This window comes from Accipiter gentilis, chromosome 9 (assembly GCF_929443795.1).
Source record: "Accipiter gentilis chromosome 9, bAccGen1.1, whole genome shotgun sequence".
Lineage (NCBI taxonomy): Eukaryota > Metazoa > Chordata > Aves > Accipitriformes > Accipitridae > Astur > Astur gentilis.
Window position 1 is genome coordinate 22870260 of NC_064888.1, and position 17764 is coordinate 22888023.

At 41.0% G+C, this 17764-nt stretch overlaps 1 protein-coding gene across 1 annotated transcript; it reads left to right on the forward strand.

Annotated features, from left to right (window-relative positions):
* The first annotated feature begins 8512 nt into the window (after positions 1 to 8512).
* LOC126042808 (neuropeptide Y receptor type 4-2-like) lies at positions 8513 to 16877 on the forward strand. The gene is made up of 2 exons (XM_049810487.1): positions 8513 to 8604; positions 15425 to 16877. The coding sequence occupies exon 2, from the start codon at positions 15542 to 15544 to the stop codon at positions 16673 to 16675; it is 1134 nt and encodes a 377-aa protein (XP_049666444.1). The 5' UTR covers positions 8513 to 8604; positions 15425 to 15541; the 3' UTR covers positions 16676 to 16877.
* The last annotated feature ends 887 nt before the right edge of the window (positions 16878 to 17764 follow it).

Here is a 17764-nt window from a genome sequence, read left to right on the forward strand (position 1 = left end):
AAAACTTATTATGCCTATGCTCCAATTCAGTAAAGCATTGAATCCCTACAGCCTCTGATACAGCCAAAGGGATCTGTGCTAGTTTTTCTGGCTGGTTTTGAGATGCAGCCTCACATACTGTGTGTTGCAACAGTATAATGGCACAAAGACCTGGACACCTATGGCAAGATGTGTGTTGAAAGAAATGTCCTCTTTTTAGTGTGGCAGAAACAATACTCCCATTGGTGTCCGATTCCAGCTGTTTTAGGGGCAGGGCATGCATACAGTGAAAGAAAACTAGAACTTTTTCTTTCTTTGCCTCCCTCAATCCTTAGCATCACTACTGTTGCTGTCAGAAAGGGAGCCATGAGTGACAATCATCCTGACTGTTACATTCATTTCTGGGCTGAGATAATGCACAGCTCCTCTCCCTTTTGCTGCTAAAATGGTGCTATCTGGTTGTGGTGATCTACCTCTATTCCCCAGGCCTGGTTTTACTTCAGCAACTGAGAGATACAAAACTACAGCTAGTCCCTGCAAGTTGCTAAATAGGGACAGAATAATGTGCCTCATATAAAATAATAGAAATTATAATAAATCAGTCTGAGAACAGTGGACTCTCCACACCACTGCACTGTATGAATGGCCTGTTCCATACCTGGGGGTGATTTCTTTGTAGCAGGTCAGCCGAACAATAGTGCCCTGCTGCCTTGCTTAGCGTATGCCCTTTCCCCACTGTTCCTTGATGGCCTGCCAGTTTTGGAGGCATAGCTTTCTGGGGGTCAGACCCTTCCACTGACACCGATGCTGATGTGGAGTAACTAGTCTGTCTACTGGAGTTTCTTCAGATTGACACCAGCACAATGGAGACCAAGATGCCAGTGTACGTCAGTGCACAAAACAAGTCTTTGTAAGACTTTTTGAGGTGCCACCTCCTGATCGATGATCGGAACAGGTTAGAGTGTCCATTGGCACCCGGGTGCTCACATTTACATCACCTCCCTTTGCACTGACCATTGTTTCCTCACTGTATATAAATACACACTACTCCTCATTACAAAATGTGATCAGCCCATGCAAGTATGGTAAGTTAGCAGCTCAGAGAATGTGTGTGTGTGTGTATGTGTATGTACACTGGAAGTGTTTTTTAATCTGAGTTTGTTGGGAATAGTAGGATTTATCCTTAATCCTGTGCAAGTTAGTCTGCTAGATCTTTGAAATAAACACCTAATTTGAAAGAAAGATTCTTGTTTCTTTTCTAGAAATTCTTCCTGTTCTTTTGCTTGATCCTTCTCTTCTCAAGGACTCTGTGTGATGCTCGCTGTTACTTTAGACCTGCCAGCAAATACGGTAAGAATGGCTAATATATTAGGTATCCCTGAAGCATTAATTCAGAGATTCAAAGCCTTTTTTTCTTAGAAATGTTGCAATAGTATAATATGTTTTTTGATGAATGATCCAAACAGCTGTGTACCCAGGAATCAGCCCACCTGGAGGCATCACTGGTCGCACAGGGAGAGACTCTATTCTGTTCAAGAGTTACCCTCTGGGCTGATGTATAACTGAAGTCCTTGCCCATGTGGCAAAAACCACGTTACTTTTAAGCAACATTGACTAACTTGAGTGGGGTACCTGACACTAAAATCAAAGCAAAGACAACACAGCTGGTGTTTAAATTCAGTTTACCAGAGCAAGTTGAAGTCTAATAAGAATTGGGGAGGAGGAAGAAATTAGTCTGGACCTGTATGTTGAATATGAGAAAGAGCAGAAAGATCCTACCGTAGCCAAGAGCTAAGGCATTTCTCAGATCCATTGCAGTAGCAGAATAATCCTTCTCTGTTATGTGGTTGCTACGACTTTATCATGCCATGTCATACACTCATGCACACTTCAGGAGCCAAGACAAGGCATCTTTTTTGCAGAGCACTGTAGATTCTTCTCTGGTATGACTCTGTGGAAATCAGTTCTTTGATTGATACTCCATAAACATAAGACTGTGGTCTATGTCTATTGATACATGTTCATATGATCTACTGACTATCATTTTCTGGTGTGTACATGCAGGGTGCCTTTCAAACAGAAACCTCTATGTTTTTGGTGCGGTGTGGAAGACTGAAGATTGTTACCAATGCAGGTGTAAGATGACTGCAATGATTTGCTGCAGCTTGTAAGTTCACCCAAATTATTGTTCGCTTATTCAGGAACTGGTGGACTTAAAAAACTTGTTCAGACTTAAAAAACTTAAGTGAAAGCTTGTGTTAGAATTTATACTTGCATAAGCAAAATTCCTCTTCCTGTTTCACAGTTAGCTCTAATCATGACCAAGCAGAATGATCTGGCAATCACATAGACTTATTTTAGGAAGAAACAAAATGAAACACAGTTAGGGTCTTTCCAGCACACAGCTCTTCCTCATCACCTAGTCCTTCTTTTGATTCTGACACTAACTGCTTGTATGGTTGCCTTTAGCCTCTGTTTTCTTCCTCCTTCTATTCAGCAGCTTGTCTCCAGATACCTAAAGACCACACAACACACATACATGTGGGCTTCTGCAGCTCTGCACCAGACCAGTGGCCTGCCTGCAAGCACCTAATCAGGCCAGAGCTGCTCCACATCCTTCCCATGCTGCCAAGTGCCCACCCTTCCTGCTTATCAAAACAGAACACACATACCCTGCTCTGATAATTTGCTTTCTAAATCTTCTCGCATGTTCCTGCCTCATGGATGGCAGCTGACACATCAAAGAGAGCTGTGTCTTCCTGAATATAGTGGTGTGAACTGATTAGCTCCCCAGAAGGCTGGAAAAATTCTTTTTTGAGGTGAGGGAGACAGAGTCCCATAAAGGGTCTGTGAGGAATGATACAATCCAAGAAACTCTTCGTGGGAAATATTCCTGGCTGTCCTCAGCCATAGAAGGGAGGGAGTCAGCCTGTGCTGAGAAAAGGCTTGTCTGGGAGGTATTCATGCTGGGGTGATTCAGCACTCTTTAAATGGTTTGTTATTATGAAGAAAGTCTTAGTTTGAATGGGGAAGACAGAATTAATCCCTGTAATGTCTCTGTGTGGGAATTTATACCAATCCCTAACAGAACAACCAGTGGGAACTGCTTTTAAACTAGAACAAACATTGGGAAATCATCTGTTAACAGCCATGATCAGGGCTCTGTATTCTTCTATGATAATCCATAGTGCTTGTATTAATGGAATCCATGAGCCAAATCGATCCATAATGTAGCTTGCTCCAGGATGGCTGTAGTTCAGTAAGCATCCTTCTCAGTCCATTTTGTGGCTGCTGATTTTCTCTTTGCCTTTCTCAATGACAGGGTTTTAATCCCCAAGAACTATGACAGGGTGAACTGTGTTGGCCTATTCCACAAGAAAAGCTGTTCCATCCGAGTGGTGAAGAAGACTAATCCTGACATAAGCTGCAAAGTCTACAATGGAGCTGGTTAAGACCACGTGATGTATTTCTCCTCTTCTGCACCTACCCCAGAAGTTGAACATGCTCTGGATCTCTCCTTCAGAGGAAAGCAGCAAAGCAGCATCGTTTCAGGAAGAATGGGTTCGCCTCATACCTTTCACAGCTCTAACTGTGCCACATCTATCTCATTTCTGACACTAGGTGGATTGTCTTATACACATTTGTAACCAAGCTTTACCACAGATAACTTGTGACTTTTTTCCTGTTGGGATTCAGAGTTAAATAAATTTTCACGTACATCAGATCACTGATGGTCTTGTTGAAAACAGAAGAATTTATGGTGTTTGTAAATCTAATTATTGATTTGGAAATAATCTAGCTTTTAGACTAACAGGTATGATATAAATTGTTGCCAGACAAACAGATTCATTAAGCTATTATGCTCATTGACATTCCCCAAGGACATGCATACTAGAAGAATAGGACGAAACAAAGCAGAAAACAGCCCTTTGAAAGCCTCCCCCCCCCCCCCACCCCAGTACCTTGTGTAGGTCAATCCATTAGTGCAGATGCACAAGGGAACATATTCCCCAGGAGATAACTGCTATATTACAAAAAAGGCAAGCCCATGCCTGAGAGTCCAACCTGCTGCAAAGAAATGTCATATAAATAGCTCTGTAGCCTTCCATACTGGGGTAGAATTTCCTGCAATAATCTTGTTTGGATCAAAGTCCACTGACAAACAACCCCATGAAAGCTGTTTGTACAGAAAACCTAGACTACGTTTAGGTTATGAAATGTGTTTAGCCAGTAGACTTCAGGCACTACACTGTGCCTGGTACAAAGTCCATGAAAGTGGTTTATATGAGAAATATCGTATAAAACATACTTAGACAATATTAAGAGCAATTATAACAAGAGTGCTGTACAGCTTAAAATACCCAGATAAATCATTTGAGCATGTTCAGTTTATTCAATGCTGACATCATAGGCATTTTCTTCATTTGCCTTTCCTCTACCTTGCTGTACAATGAAATATTTCAGCTGATGGAAACAACAACTTCTTTTTAATACCTGTTGTGGAAAACTCCAGTCTCATTGTCTATTTTCAAGTGCGGTGCTGAGAGTATACATGTAGAAAACCTGCACATACGAAAGAAAACAGCTTACCGATGGTTAGAAGAAAATCCATCCATGGCTCCAGGTACTACCAGAAAGTCATTAAGGTGATTCCAAGAAGCAGGTAAAATGAGAAATACAATTGTACCTTCTTAAATTTCTGGCCCTCAGGATTAGTTAGAGCTGGCTAGTAGCAGCTCCCTTTGACGATATCCCCCTGTGCCTTCTTGGGAGTAATGGAGTGGACATCACTGGAGCTGGTTATGAACCTTCCAATCTGTGAGTAGCAGACACTGGAGGGGCCCTCGCTTTTCTATTTGCTGAGGGTGGATCAGAGGATTTCACCCAGTTTTATATATATATATATATATATATATGGAGATAGATACAGATATAGATTTAAAGGGATCATGCTATCAGCTTCCTAAATGCTAGATGCACTTACAAGGGCCTGCCTAGGGGGCCCTGAGTAACAGGGTTATTTTCCTGAAGGCTTGAACATCATTTAAGCAGTTCAGAAAAATCCCTGGGAAGATAGATCAGTTTCATAGCTCCCCCCGTGGAAGGAAGGTTATGAACCAATTGGAGAAGGCTGAAAATGGTTAAAATATCAATTCTGCTTCAAAGACATGTAGAGATTCTGACAAAATAAAGCCAAACCAAAATTGTGCAAAATACCTACAAGGATGCCATGTAGACCTGATAAGCTTAGCATACACATGGACTATGTACTGTTCCATGGTACATTTTCTCCTTATGCTTTTGTCATCAAGTATCTAGTACTATTCTTTGTAGACACTGTTTACTCACTGTTTAACTGTGCCAGAGAGAGCAGGACTCCAGATGCTGGACCACAATTAGATTTGCTAAATGTACTGTAGGAGAATTGGCCTCTGAAATTCCATGCTCAGAGGAAAGAAAGAGACAGAGCATCAGGGCTTCATCAATGAGGGCTGATATGGCTGAAGATGTAACTTAAAAACACTGGAGGAGACCCTCAAAGCATCCAGAGTGCAGCTGTAATCCCACTGGTGTGACAATCCTGTCACTACCAGGAAAATGCTTAATTGCACCCAATGAATGTTTGCTGGTAGAGGCCTTGCTGTCACCATAGCCACTTGCAGGAAGGAGTTGTTTGGCCAGAGCAGAGAGGACTATTTCCCCATGCACCTGTACCCCCTTGAAACGTGTTGTCTCCATGGAGTCCAACTATGTAATAAACTGCAGAGAAAACAGGACAGTTCCCAGTGCCTTCCTGTAACAGGAGCACGTGCTGTGGACAGAGAATGGGAGCAAGCCTTCTTACTGCTCTGTGGGTAGTAGGACAGCCCCATACCTTGCCAGCTACAGTTTCTTAACTCCATTCCCTGTCAACAGCAAACAGGGGCTGGTCCATTGGTTGCTAGAATCAATGCAAACCTACTGACATGAACAGAAGCAGCCAGCCTGACCAGCACATGACTAGCAATAGCTGAGACTACAGTACTTCCACGTTGCTTCCCAGCAGCCAGTGTTCTGCGTATAGAGGAATTTCGACCCTTATGCACCCTCACACAAGTACTGCTTGTGCATTTGGCAAAAGCCTTAATGGGTCAGGATCCTCACACAGACTCTCCACAGATACATGTTCAGCAGTCCCCATTGTATAGTGAAATTAAACATGGCCAGATTCAAACCAGCCAGCTTGGGTATCAGCATCCCTTTCAGCAAGGCGCTGAACCAAGCCTACAAGACCCACCTGGATGAGGAAATAGGCATCTGCATCTTTGTCTTGCTGCTGCTGTTCTCACTCCAATCTAGCTCCGGTATTTTCTCCTCTGTGCTACAGGCCGGACAGCTACTGCATGGCAGCTCCAGCCCCATCACATCTCTTGGCTTACACTCAGTAGCCGCTGTGTGCATGTAAGTCCCAGCTACACGAACTAGTGCAGGGTTTGAATGACCCAAGTGCTGCTCCCACATTAGCTTGTTAATAGTGAGCATTTTCACCCTGCAGTTTGGACACAATGTCGAAAGAATGTGCGTGTAATAGGACTCTAATGCAGCTCCATTCACCTCATCAAAAAATGGCCAGAACCTTGCTATAGAAGTTCATCCTAAAAACCTGTCAAGAAGAAAGTCCCAGCTGCCATAGCAAAATATTGGTGGTTAGGTCATTTCCTGATCCCTGAGTGGCAGAGCCCTGAGCAGTCTTTCAGGAACAGTGCTGCAGCTGTTCTCTGTTGACTTTAAGAAGAGAGCAGATGCTAATTTACTAGTTTGCAGGCTTTGCCCAGATATCTGAATTGAGAGAATAAAAGTGACACAGAATTTCTTTAAATGTTTGGAAAGTTTGGCGATAAGGCTGGCTGAAGAATCCTGCAAGGTGAGGGGGACGAGAAGAACAGCTTCACACATTAAAATACCTCTCAGTAAAAGGACTGTCTCTTTCTTAGGGGTTTTCCTCCCCTTTCTTTAATGCTTTGAACAGCAGAACAAATAAACATGTGATAAATAAATTAAGGAAGATACAGAAGTGAACAGGACAGCTAAATAAATCATTTCAGTTTTTCTGGCTCCAGTAAGTTAGGAAGCTTCTACTTCCTAGGGAGCTGGCAAGAGGCTCAAGATCTGTGTGGGCTCATGCCTTTTCAGCTGGAGCACAGATTTCATGTCCTCTTCCCTAAACATATTAGAAAGATCGTCCTTTTCTGAGGCACCTGGGTAAAAGGGAAACGCTGGGCTATGGGGTACTGTTCAAACTAGCTGGTAAATAAAGCTCCTGAAAGGAGGCTGGGAAAAATAAGTAATATAAAATAAGCAGCAGCTCAAGCATGCCCTGAAGAAAGAATCAGTAACTAAGGACAGCTCTCCAGCTTACACCATTCATTACACAGATTCCAGTTTTATGCTTCTCAGCATTGTAAGACAGGAGAAATGCCAACATACCCTAGAAAGACCTTAAATATTTGTGCTTCTGCTTTGATTATTTCGCTAATGATGAAAGATGTCAGCTAAGCTCTTGAAGTAGATGAGCACACATGTAATAGCTGGTACCAGAAAAAATTAAATAATACAGTACAAACAAAAAAATTATGTTCACAATTAGTTTAGTTGATAAGAGCTTAGACTTATTTTGATATTGAAATGTTTGATTTCTGTTGACATACTACATGCCTACAAATGAAAACACATATTTGCTACAACTACTTATTGCACCTCTAGAAGGGCCCCAGAATAGCATTAGCCACTGGACTAGTTAAGTAGTTGACCATAGCTTAAAAAACCACTTTAAATAAAGGCTGAAATTGGGTTATTCTGGTATAGCCCTTGGAAATATTCTCTTTGTGTATTTTCCCAATGCAAAAGAAAAATTTGCAACTCTGATTTCTGCCTTTGTTTTTGATGAGAAAGACCTGGGGAAAATAAAAGAAAACTGGTACTTCTGAAAATCCTTCTTTTCCTCTATTTCCAACTTTCTGAGTGTTCTTACATTTCTACATTCTTTGCCTGAGTAACAGTGTACTTCCTCGCCTTTCACAATTTAAGGACTTGTACTCTGCATCCTTCTAAGATAAAATTTCAAAATCACTCTGTGATGGAATGAAAAAATTGAGAAAACTGATACTGGCAACGTTTTCATATATATGAGGCAAAATTCTCTTTGAATCCTACAGAAATCTTGATTCAGCAAGGAGAATAGGATTAGGCTCTGTTTCTGTATTTTGTCCCTTTGCTTTAGCATGTAGCATGGGTGCGTGCTGTGCTTCAGATAACTTCATAGCTTTTTGCTGAAGTTGCTATTCCTCTCAAGTATCTGTAGAATTTCTATATTTATATAACAGCAGAGGGAGCCAGAACTTCAAAGTCAGACCATAATCATAAAGCAGAATTCATTGGCTAAACTGAAGGGAGGGGAGGAAGAAGGGGGGGAGGGAGAGGGGGAGAGGGAGAGATGCCATCCAAATTACCTACAGAAACAGTGAGGAGAGCTTCTCTTCTTGATTGCTAGGACACGGAAGACCTTACTCTGCTGCTACAACATTCCTTCTTTCTTCCAAGATAGAAATGTGCAGCAACAGGAGTGATTTTCTCGATCAGTAATAGGTAAGAATTTTCTAAATTATCTATTTCAGAGTGATAAGAGCTCAGATCTCTTTGCTCAGGTTATCACTTCTGATTGTAAAAATTTATTCAACTTTCACTTGAGTGACTGACAGCTGATGCCATCATTGCTAATTCCGTTTCTGCTCAAATCTTCCTCTGCTTTGGATAATGACTGATTTCTGATCAGAAAATGTTGACTAAGGGTTCACCTGGAACTTAACCTAAGATCCAAGTCAAGAGTTATATATCAGAAACTTTTAAGGGAGAGTTACTGAGTAGTTGCTACATTAATATAATTTAAAGAAACAAGTTTTAGAAGGAGATAAGAATATCGATTACAAACAGTTTGGTTATGATCCTTCAATCATTTAACTATTAGAGTAAACAGGAAATAATGAAAAGCATTCAATTAGGATTTAAATTCTAAAATTGATCCATTGATATTGACAGGGATGTAAAATTTAAATTTGAGAGAAGCCATAGATTGAAAGGCTTTGTGCATATTCAATTCCTAGAAGCAAAGAATTCTTGCACCATCCTTCAGTTCCACAAAAATGTTGTAGATTCCTTTATGGTTTTAGAACAATACAGAAATGACGGCAGAGATATTAAGTGAACTTGATCCAAAGTCCACTATAATCAACGTGCTCTGAATCCAGTCACAAGGCAAGGAAAACAGTAATAAATACTTTGTTTTCTTTATATGCCTTTTAAGCTCTTGTCCATCTCTGTCGGGAGAGACTTGTCTGCCCCTCTAGACCTGTACAGCACCAAGCACAAAAGGACCTATTTTCAATTAGTTTTTTACCACCATAATAAACATTAGTAATTATTAATGGTAATAATTTAGCAAGAAGGGTTATAAAAACAAGGGAGGCCCTTGCTGTTTACCATTCAGCTTTGATTAAGGCTGTGCAAACAATTGTTTTTATCAGTCAGTGCCTGAACCAAAAAATTAGATGTATAGTTTTGAAAGACTGGATGTTTTTGAGGGAAAGAAGGCATTTGCAGGTGCAAAAAAACTGATCTTGGCATGAATGCAATATTTTGTTTCATTGGAAACAAAATAATCATAATCAATCTCTGAGCTTTTTTTTAGTAAACCAAAGGGTTTGAACCACTGTGCAGAAGATCATGATACCAAACCTGGTGTTTAACCTAATGGAGTCCAATGTTTACCTCGGTTCTCCCTCCTCCATCGGATTCAGAAAAAACATTTGAAGGGATCTCTTTCAGCTTCAGAAAAAGTTCTCAGAGTGTGGGTACACTGAACCAGCATTTTCCACCAAAGCAGGTGACTATGTTTGACAAATGGATCCAGTCTGACTTGTCATGAAAGGCTCAACCCTTGTACCTACTGAGCAGAGCTTTTCAACCTTTCAGGATGCAAGAGGGAGATGGCATATTCTTGGGGGATCTCTGGGGTTCAGGTGTGCTCCCTGCCACCTTGCGGTGTGACAGAAAGCCTTCCTGGTTACCACTGGTCACAGAAACACTTATCTCCTAGTCCCTAAGACTTCTTGTTCCTCACCCAACCCATGCAGTTTCTGGCAGTACGTATCATGTCACTCTCCAGATATCCTAATTGGCTGTCTGCTAAGGTGCCCATTACAGTGATTTATGGATTCCCCACCTCCTTTGGTAAAGATGACCTTTGTAAAAATATATTTTTTTCTCTTGGGTACAGGACAAGTCACAATGGCCTTTACTCTTAAGTAATCAAGGGCTAACTACCATTCTCCAGTCTGCTGACTTGCTAGTCCCATTTTATCTTTGTGAGCTGGCTCCATGTCTTTGGTAAGGTTTTTATGAATTTAACCAGAAAACAAAAATTTGGAGTAGGTGCTTTTGTAAAACTTCCCTGATTTCTGCAGGATCAGAGAAGGTTAACTTGTAACATAAGTTCGCAACCCCTAAAAGGTTTCCTTCCCAAAACGTGCAGATGTGAGAAGGGGGAAAAATGTTCATTTTCCTGGGTATTTATACCATCTCCCAATGTTACAAACTTGTAACATATTAATACACACAACTCGTTCCATACCCTAATTATTCAGGGTTTAGAAATTTTTAACATATATAGCTTTTTCAATGACCTGAGATAGTTGCTCCCAATATTTTTTGCAACACAGAGTTAAACAAAGATGAAGAGTCCACCATTAAATTTCATTGTACCAAATCTCTTATGGATTTAACATTGCTATGGGATATTTGTGCATAGCCAGTAGCAGGTTTCCTCTTCTAGTTAAGTGTTGCATTCCTGGGAATGTGTAATGGTAGTCAAATGGTTTTTAACCTTTCTGTAAGATGTAAAGCTAAACAGGGCAAATCTATTTTACTGAGATAAAGTCACTGCCAGCAAAAAGGGGATACCACTGTTAGTCATCACCACCTCAGTTAATATCTGCAATATGAAATTTAGAGTTCTGTTAAACCTTTCCACTGCTCCTTTGTTTCTAGTTTATAAGAGGCAGACGGTAGCTGCTCTGCTCCAGATAATTGCCGTAACTTTTTAATAAGTACTACAATCACTTCATGTCTTTAGGAATCTCTTCTCTCAGGAAGTCTTATGGACTGAAAGCAGCAAACATGACTTGAGCAACTAGTTAAGTTCTGAGCTAGATAAGCAATTGCTTCTAAGCACCAGATAATGAAGCCAAACACTGCAAACATTTTCTTTGACTTATGTCTCATGTGGAATTCAATCCACCACTGTCCATCTCAACTATGGAGCTTGGTTTTTGATTACAGGGAGATGATCATGATTTGCTTTGCAAGAATGACCCACCCTTGGCATGTAAGCACATAGAGCACAATATCCGTAGTATTTCCTTGCTTTATCCTACCTCCAGGAATATAGTTTTTATAGAGGTTTTCATGGGATGTCTTCAAGTCCAGAGGTCTCTCAAACAGACAGTCATGCATTAACTGCTTGTGGCCAGTTTTTGTCTAGCAGTCTCCTTGAAACCCAGTGAGGGTTTCAGTTTCTTCCCTGATCCATCTCTGCAGAAATCCCTTTCCTTTGAGGAATTTTTCTGGGCAATGCAGAATAGCCCTCTGGGGCAAGGCTTTCAAGCTGACTAGTAGTAGTTGCTTTCCTTGTTTTGAGACAACCTGAGTGACATTTGTTAGTTTAGAAGACTGTTTTTCAGCAGGACAAACCCTTCAAACCTTACCTGCACTTTTTCCTTGCTTCCAACACAGACAGCACAGTGATGAACGTCTATAAAAGATACACATGGAGAATTTACCTTACACTGATTAAATCTGAAAGCTCCTTGTCTTTTTCATTCTGCATCCTGTTAACTTGCTGCAGACTTTTGTGACACCTTTTTTTTAGAGAAAATATCTCACACTACATCAATTAGAGAAGAAAACCCTCAGTTTTTGAGCATGTTAGCTTTTGTTACTAACCTCTTCCCTGAAGTTCATTAAGGTTCTGAAGAGGATTACTCTTTCCTCTTTAAAAAGAAACAAATAAACAAAACCGGTCCAACTTTTCCCCCCACTCCCTCTGCAAACTGATTTAGGAGGCATGCTTCTTGCTCCTACAAGCCAAGTAAGTACTGGTTCACTTTCTGGACACAAAAGCTGTTTCTTTAGCCCATAAAGTTTTTGTTACGTTTTACTGGGCAATCAACAAACCTTTTGATACAGTGAGGGGTCTAACACCCTTTTTTCCCCACTGCATTCGTGATTCAGTATATTAGCTAACATTTGATTCAAATGTCTAAACAAAGTACATATTACTTATTACTGGCTCTTAATTTAGACCAAACTGAATGACAGTCAAACACTGAGATAACACAGCATTTGGCAGTGACTGACCTCGAGAATCTGCCATCCAAGGAAACCATAATAGGATACATAAGTAGAAGGTCATAGCAACATTTATTTTTCTATTTTTCTAGAACTGCTTTTTACATTATGGTTGCCAGAATAAGAGATAAGGAGAACTATGGACCTAGGTGACCTAGGGTCTGCCTTTTCCCAAGACATCAGGTTGGCAGGCAATTTGAAGTCCTGCACCGTGCACCCCAGGTTCCCTTGAGACACTGGACAGCTCATGTCTCACCTCCCTCTCTCAGTCCCCTTACATGTGACAAGAGGGTGATAATTCCTTATTTACCACTGGGCAGTACCAGGGGAGTGAATGCCCAGGAAGTGCTTGACAGTCATCTTGTGGGAGACACCACAGAATGCGAAGTGTTAAAAGAGAGGGAGCTCCTAACCCAACAAAATGCATTGCAGAGCCTTCAGAGATGCTATTTATCCCCACCAAGTTTGCTGCCTGTGACAAATGCACAGCCGTGCTCAGCCTTTGGCATTCCTCTTGGGAATGTGCCCCTTAAAGCTGTGGGATTTGGCTTCTGCTTTTCAGGTGGCTCCACTACATTCTTTTTTTGCTTCAACATTATTAGTTCTCCTCACTGACACCTCAGCATGTCCAGAAGTGTCTGGGACCCTTGAGACGACTTAGTCTGTGGGGCACAGATGTTTGCAATAATTCAGCACATATTTTTCAAGCAACAAAAGAGAACCATGTGCTTGTTGTCAAGGTCACTGTAGCTAAGGACACTAGGCTGGGACTGTAGTAAAAAGCTCATGTGTTTGTTTACAGCAGAGTCTGTTTGTCCTGTCCAAATGCCAAGACTGAGCTTCTTTGACTGGTACCAAATAAGGCAGACTGCTGATCCCTTTGCTCTGTTTCATTCGCAGCCTCTCCACTGGCCAAGAGTCATTAAAAGCTAAGGGGATGATTGATGGTTTTTCATTCTATAGCCATTTTCACACTGAAACAGACCACCATACCTTCCCCATATGTGACCACATGCAATCCATACATCATCATTGCCGCTTCTTTTAGTTCCAGAAAATAAATCGATCTGTTCACATGGGTTGAGTAACAGCATAAAAGTGAGTGGACAGAAAGAGTCATACCTATATCCACAATTAGGAAAATTTCCTTTGCCCTCTTTAATCCAGATTTAAACTACTGAGGAAATGAAAGAAAAAGAGGAAGAAAAGATTGCAATATTTTAGTCGTGTAACTGTCTTGTCTCAGACAGATGGATACAGATAGATGACAGATAGATACAGATAGGTAAATCAACAGGTCTAGCAAAGCAACAAAAGAATTGACTGTACTAATTTTTGCTGATCAAGCAGAACAATGATCCCAAAACATCTTTTTAATTATTGTATGCTATTGCTTTCATTAGTTCCTGAGAGGCAACATCTCTAGAAGCATACAATACAATTCATAAAAAGAAAGACAAGGCAAACAAAAAATTGTAGGATGGCGGGCACTTTTTTTTACAGTACTGGTTAGCTTTATGTATGCAGTTGCTCAGCAGTAAATGGTACTCAAACAAAGAGATAAGCTCTCTATACCGTTTTATGTATGTGTTCATATGTTGACCACTTGTTTTTTGAAGCTCAGAAGTTTCCCACAATCCCAGAAACTTGTTTGTGTGGCATTTTATTGCTGAGGAAAGGGTCATGCAATGGGTAAAAAGTGTTGTTCCCTGAGTATTTATTTACTTTTCATGTTACAAGCCTTTGTACAGCATGAAACTGCCTCTGGCCTGAGGAGAACTCCCAGCAGAGTCAGATTTTTTTAAATTTGATTCCTGGACATAGAGGATTTGGACTCCAGGGTCAGGATTATCAAGCAGGCTCTGCTATGACAGATTGTATCAGCCTCCCAGGAGCCATGTGGTAGAGTCCAGGCAGTCCTATGGCTGAGACTTCCAAAAGTGTGCAGCCCAAATTAATTCTGTGGGTTCAGCTCCCTGAGACCCCATTGAAAATCCCAGCTCAGGGCTTGCAGCAGTGGTTAAGAAGCAGACCCATCTGACTATGCAGGAACAGTATCCAGGAGACAGCACATGCTATTACAACACTTGAATTCTCTTGGTTAAAAAAAGCAAAATTATGCTGAGGGAGAATCAATAAGAAGCTTTTCAAAAGGAATTAATAGATGTTGTCAAAATCACCCCCTCTTAAAGCCAAAATCAGGAGACTGGCTATATTTCTGATAAACCCTGCGATGGCGCATTAGCTACCCAGAGGGAGACATCAGTGCTTCATGGGCACTGGAGTTCGTCCAGAATGGGGAAGCAGGAAATTTGGACTGCAGTTCCCATGAATTATCACAGCTGTGTAGAAGCTGAAAAATGTTGAAATGATTTTGAATTATTTTAGACTTTCAAAATTGTCCCAAGTTATTCTTCCTGAGGACATGAGCCTGAATTTTTGCATGGAGATTGTCTCAAGCAAATGTGGGTTCCAGCTGCAATCACAAATGCAATTCGCAGATTAACTCACATAAGATATATTAGTGTTGGCTTTATGCACCTAATATGCCTTAATTTTCACATTGATGTTTAACTCAACTGAAGGTAAATGCAGCCCCCCAACATGTCTTCTGCTCAGTTTTGGATCAGGACTTTGCAAAACCAGAATTACACACAATTTTTACCCCCAAGTGTGTTTTGATGCAGCTTTCTTGAACCACCACTCTACTGCATTAGTGATGGTTCAGACACTGAACAGATAGTTAAATGATGAAGTTAGGATGTTCTAAAATTCATGGGACAACCTCACAACGAATAAACACAGTCATAATTCAATAGAGTTGCACAGATTTCCATACCACAGTTTAGCAAAGTGTTCCATTCTATGATCTAATAAACTGTATAAAAGAGAGCTGCAGAACATACACAGAATCCCTGGTGTTTGCTTCCCTGTCTCCCCTGCTACCCTTTTGTCTAATTTCTTGTAGCATAACTAAGCAATCTTTTTTTCCTTTCCTTTGCAGAAATCCCCAGATCTTCCACAGCCAAAGAGAACAGATAAAACCTCCTTTAGGCTGGCTCCAGAAGACCCAGATTCTGTTTGACTACTACCTTTTTGGATAAATATTTGGGGGTTCAGGATGAATAAGACAAGGGCTGTTAATGATGGTTTTCCTTTCCTGAACAGTAAGAACTGGAGCTCAAACCGAAGCTTCCCTGTGCACATTTCTAATCAGTGCAGGAACATCACTGACCTTACTGTCTTTCTAGCCACCTCTTACAGCTTGGAGACTGTCCTAGGCATTGTGGGAAACATCTGTCTCATTGCTGTCATTGCCAGGCAGAAGGAAAAGTCCAACGTCACCAACATCCTAATTTCCAACTTAATAATTTCAGACTTGTTTATGTGTGTTGTCTGTCTGCCTTTCACCGTTGTTTACACTATGATGGACTACTGGATGTTTGGGGAAGTCATGTGCAAAATGACCTCTTTCACTCAGTGCACATCTGTGACAGTGTCAATTCTTTCCCTTGTCCTTATTGCTCTGGAAAGACACCAGCTCATCATAAACCCAACTGGCTGGAGGCCAAGTATGTCCCAAGCCTATCTAGGAATTGGAGTAATTTGGACTTTAGCATGTCTCATGTCCCTGCCCTTTTTGACCACATCCATCTTGTCTAATGATTTGTATAAGCAGCTCTCACACATCATGAATTTTTCCACTGACAAGGCTATATGCATCGACTCGTGGCCTTCTGAGCAACACAGACTTATCTACACTACCACTTTACTGCTTTTGCAATATTGCATCCCGCTGTTCTTCATTATACTTTGTTACCTGCGTATCTACTTACGTCTACAGAAGAGAAAGGACATGTTTGAGAAGAGTGAATATAGCAACCGAGCAGTTCAGCTGAGAAGGATAAATATTTTGTTAGCATCCATGGTTGCTGCTTTTGCTGTTTGCTGGCTACCACTGCATGTTTTCAACACCATCGTGGACTGGAATTACAAAATCATTTCGCCTTGCCACCACAATTTGATCTTCTCATTGTGCCACCTGGTAGCTATGGCTTCCACCTGTGTCAACCCTGTTATCTATGGTTTCCTAAATAGCAACTTCAAAAAAGAAGTGAAGTCGCTGATTCTGAGTTGCCAGCATAATTCAGTAACTGCATCGATGGAAGAATATGATCATTTCCCTTTATCCACCATGCAGACTGAAATTTCCAAGGGCTCACTGATGTTGAACTGCAGACATAATTCTATCTAGCTAGTAGAAGACATTTCAGAGGGGTGCACTGACACCACACACCTATAGGTATAAAAAGCAACTAATGATGCTATAGCTGGGATGTGAACAGGAACCCATTACTGCCTGATTTTTGGAAGAACAGGCAAAAGAAGGTCATAAATGTATATAATAGCTTGTGTGGTACACAAGTTGTTCATGTCATTGAGATGATACAGACATTGAGGAGACTGGGCTGATGTATAAGTGGCTGCTCTAACAGATCAGTAACTAAGCTGTGGCTGCACACAGACTGACACAGGGTTCATCAACTAAGTTCACATCTCTACCATGGCTGCAGTTGAAACCCAGACTTCCAGTTTCAGCACTGCAGGCTGCCAAAAGTTGCATCAGAGAAGACTCTCTCAGTTTCTCAGTATTAGTAGGATTTTTATGCACAGCTAATACACCAGTGAAACAGAGATATGTAAATACATCATTTTTTGTGCTTTACCAACTTCCACAGCCCATTAGGTAACAGCAATCTTTCAGCAGGTCTAGTTCACATCAAACAACTGGATGTTTGTATGAAACTTCTCTCTCTGTCATGTAAGCTTGGGACTAACCATTGCTTCTGCAAGTAAGGACACAGAACAATGACCCTGGTATGTAAAGAAGTTACTTATTGAGGGATGGTGGCAAATTAAAATGTTACTCAATGGATTACACTCTTAAAACATTGAAATGACGCTGAGCACTATTTTTAAGCAAATGAAAAATAGTTATAGATCTACATGGAAATGAGTCTGGTTGACTCTGCAATTCCTGCTGCTGTCAGTTACAAAGCTCTGCGATGCTAAAACTGCATGCGATGATGATACAAGGTAGCTGGGTTACCCGAGTTGTTCCAGGTCGTGGTAGTAAGATGTCACTTCTGCTTCAGCAGCTCCTTGGTACTTTAATTGCAAAGTACCTCATTCAGAAGGTCCGAACGAGCATGAAAGCTTGTTTGTAGAAACTGTGTCTTTTCAGAATGGGTACGCTCCCAAAGAAATAAGCACATGCATGGAGGCTTTCAGTTTCCCATTAAAATAAAACCAGATGTCAGGTACCAGTCCCACCCGCTGGCAT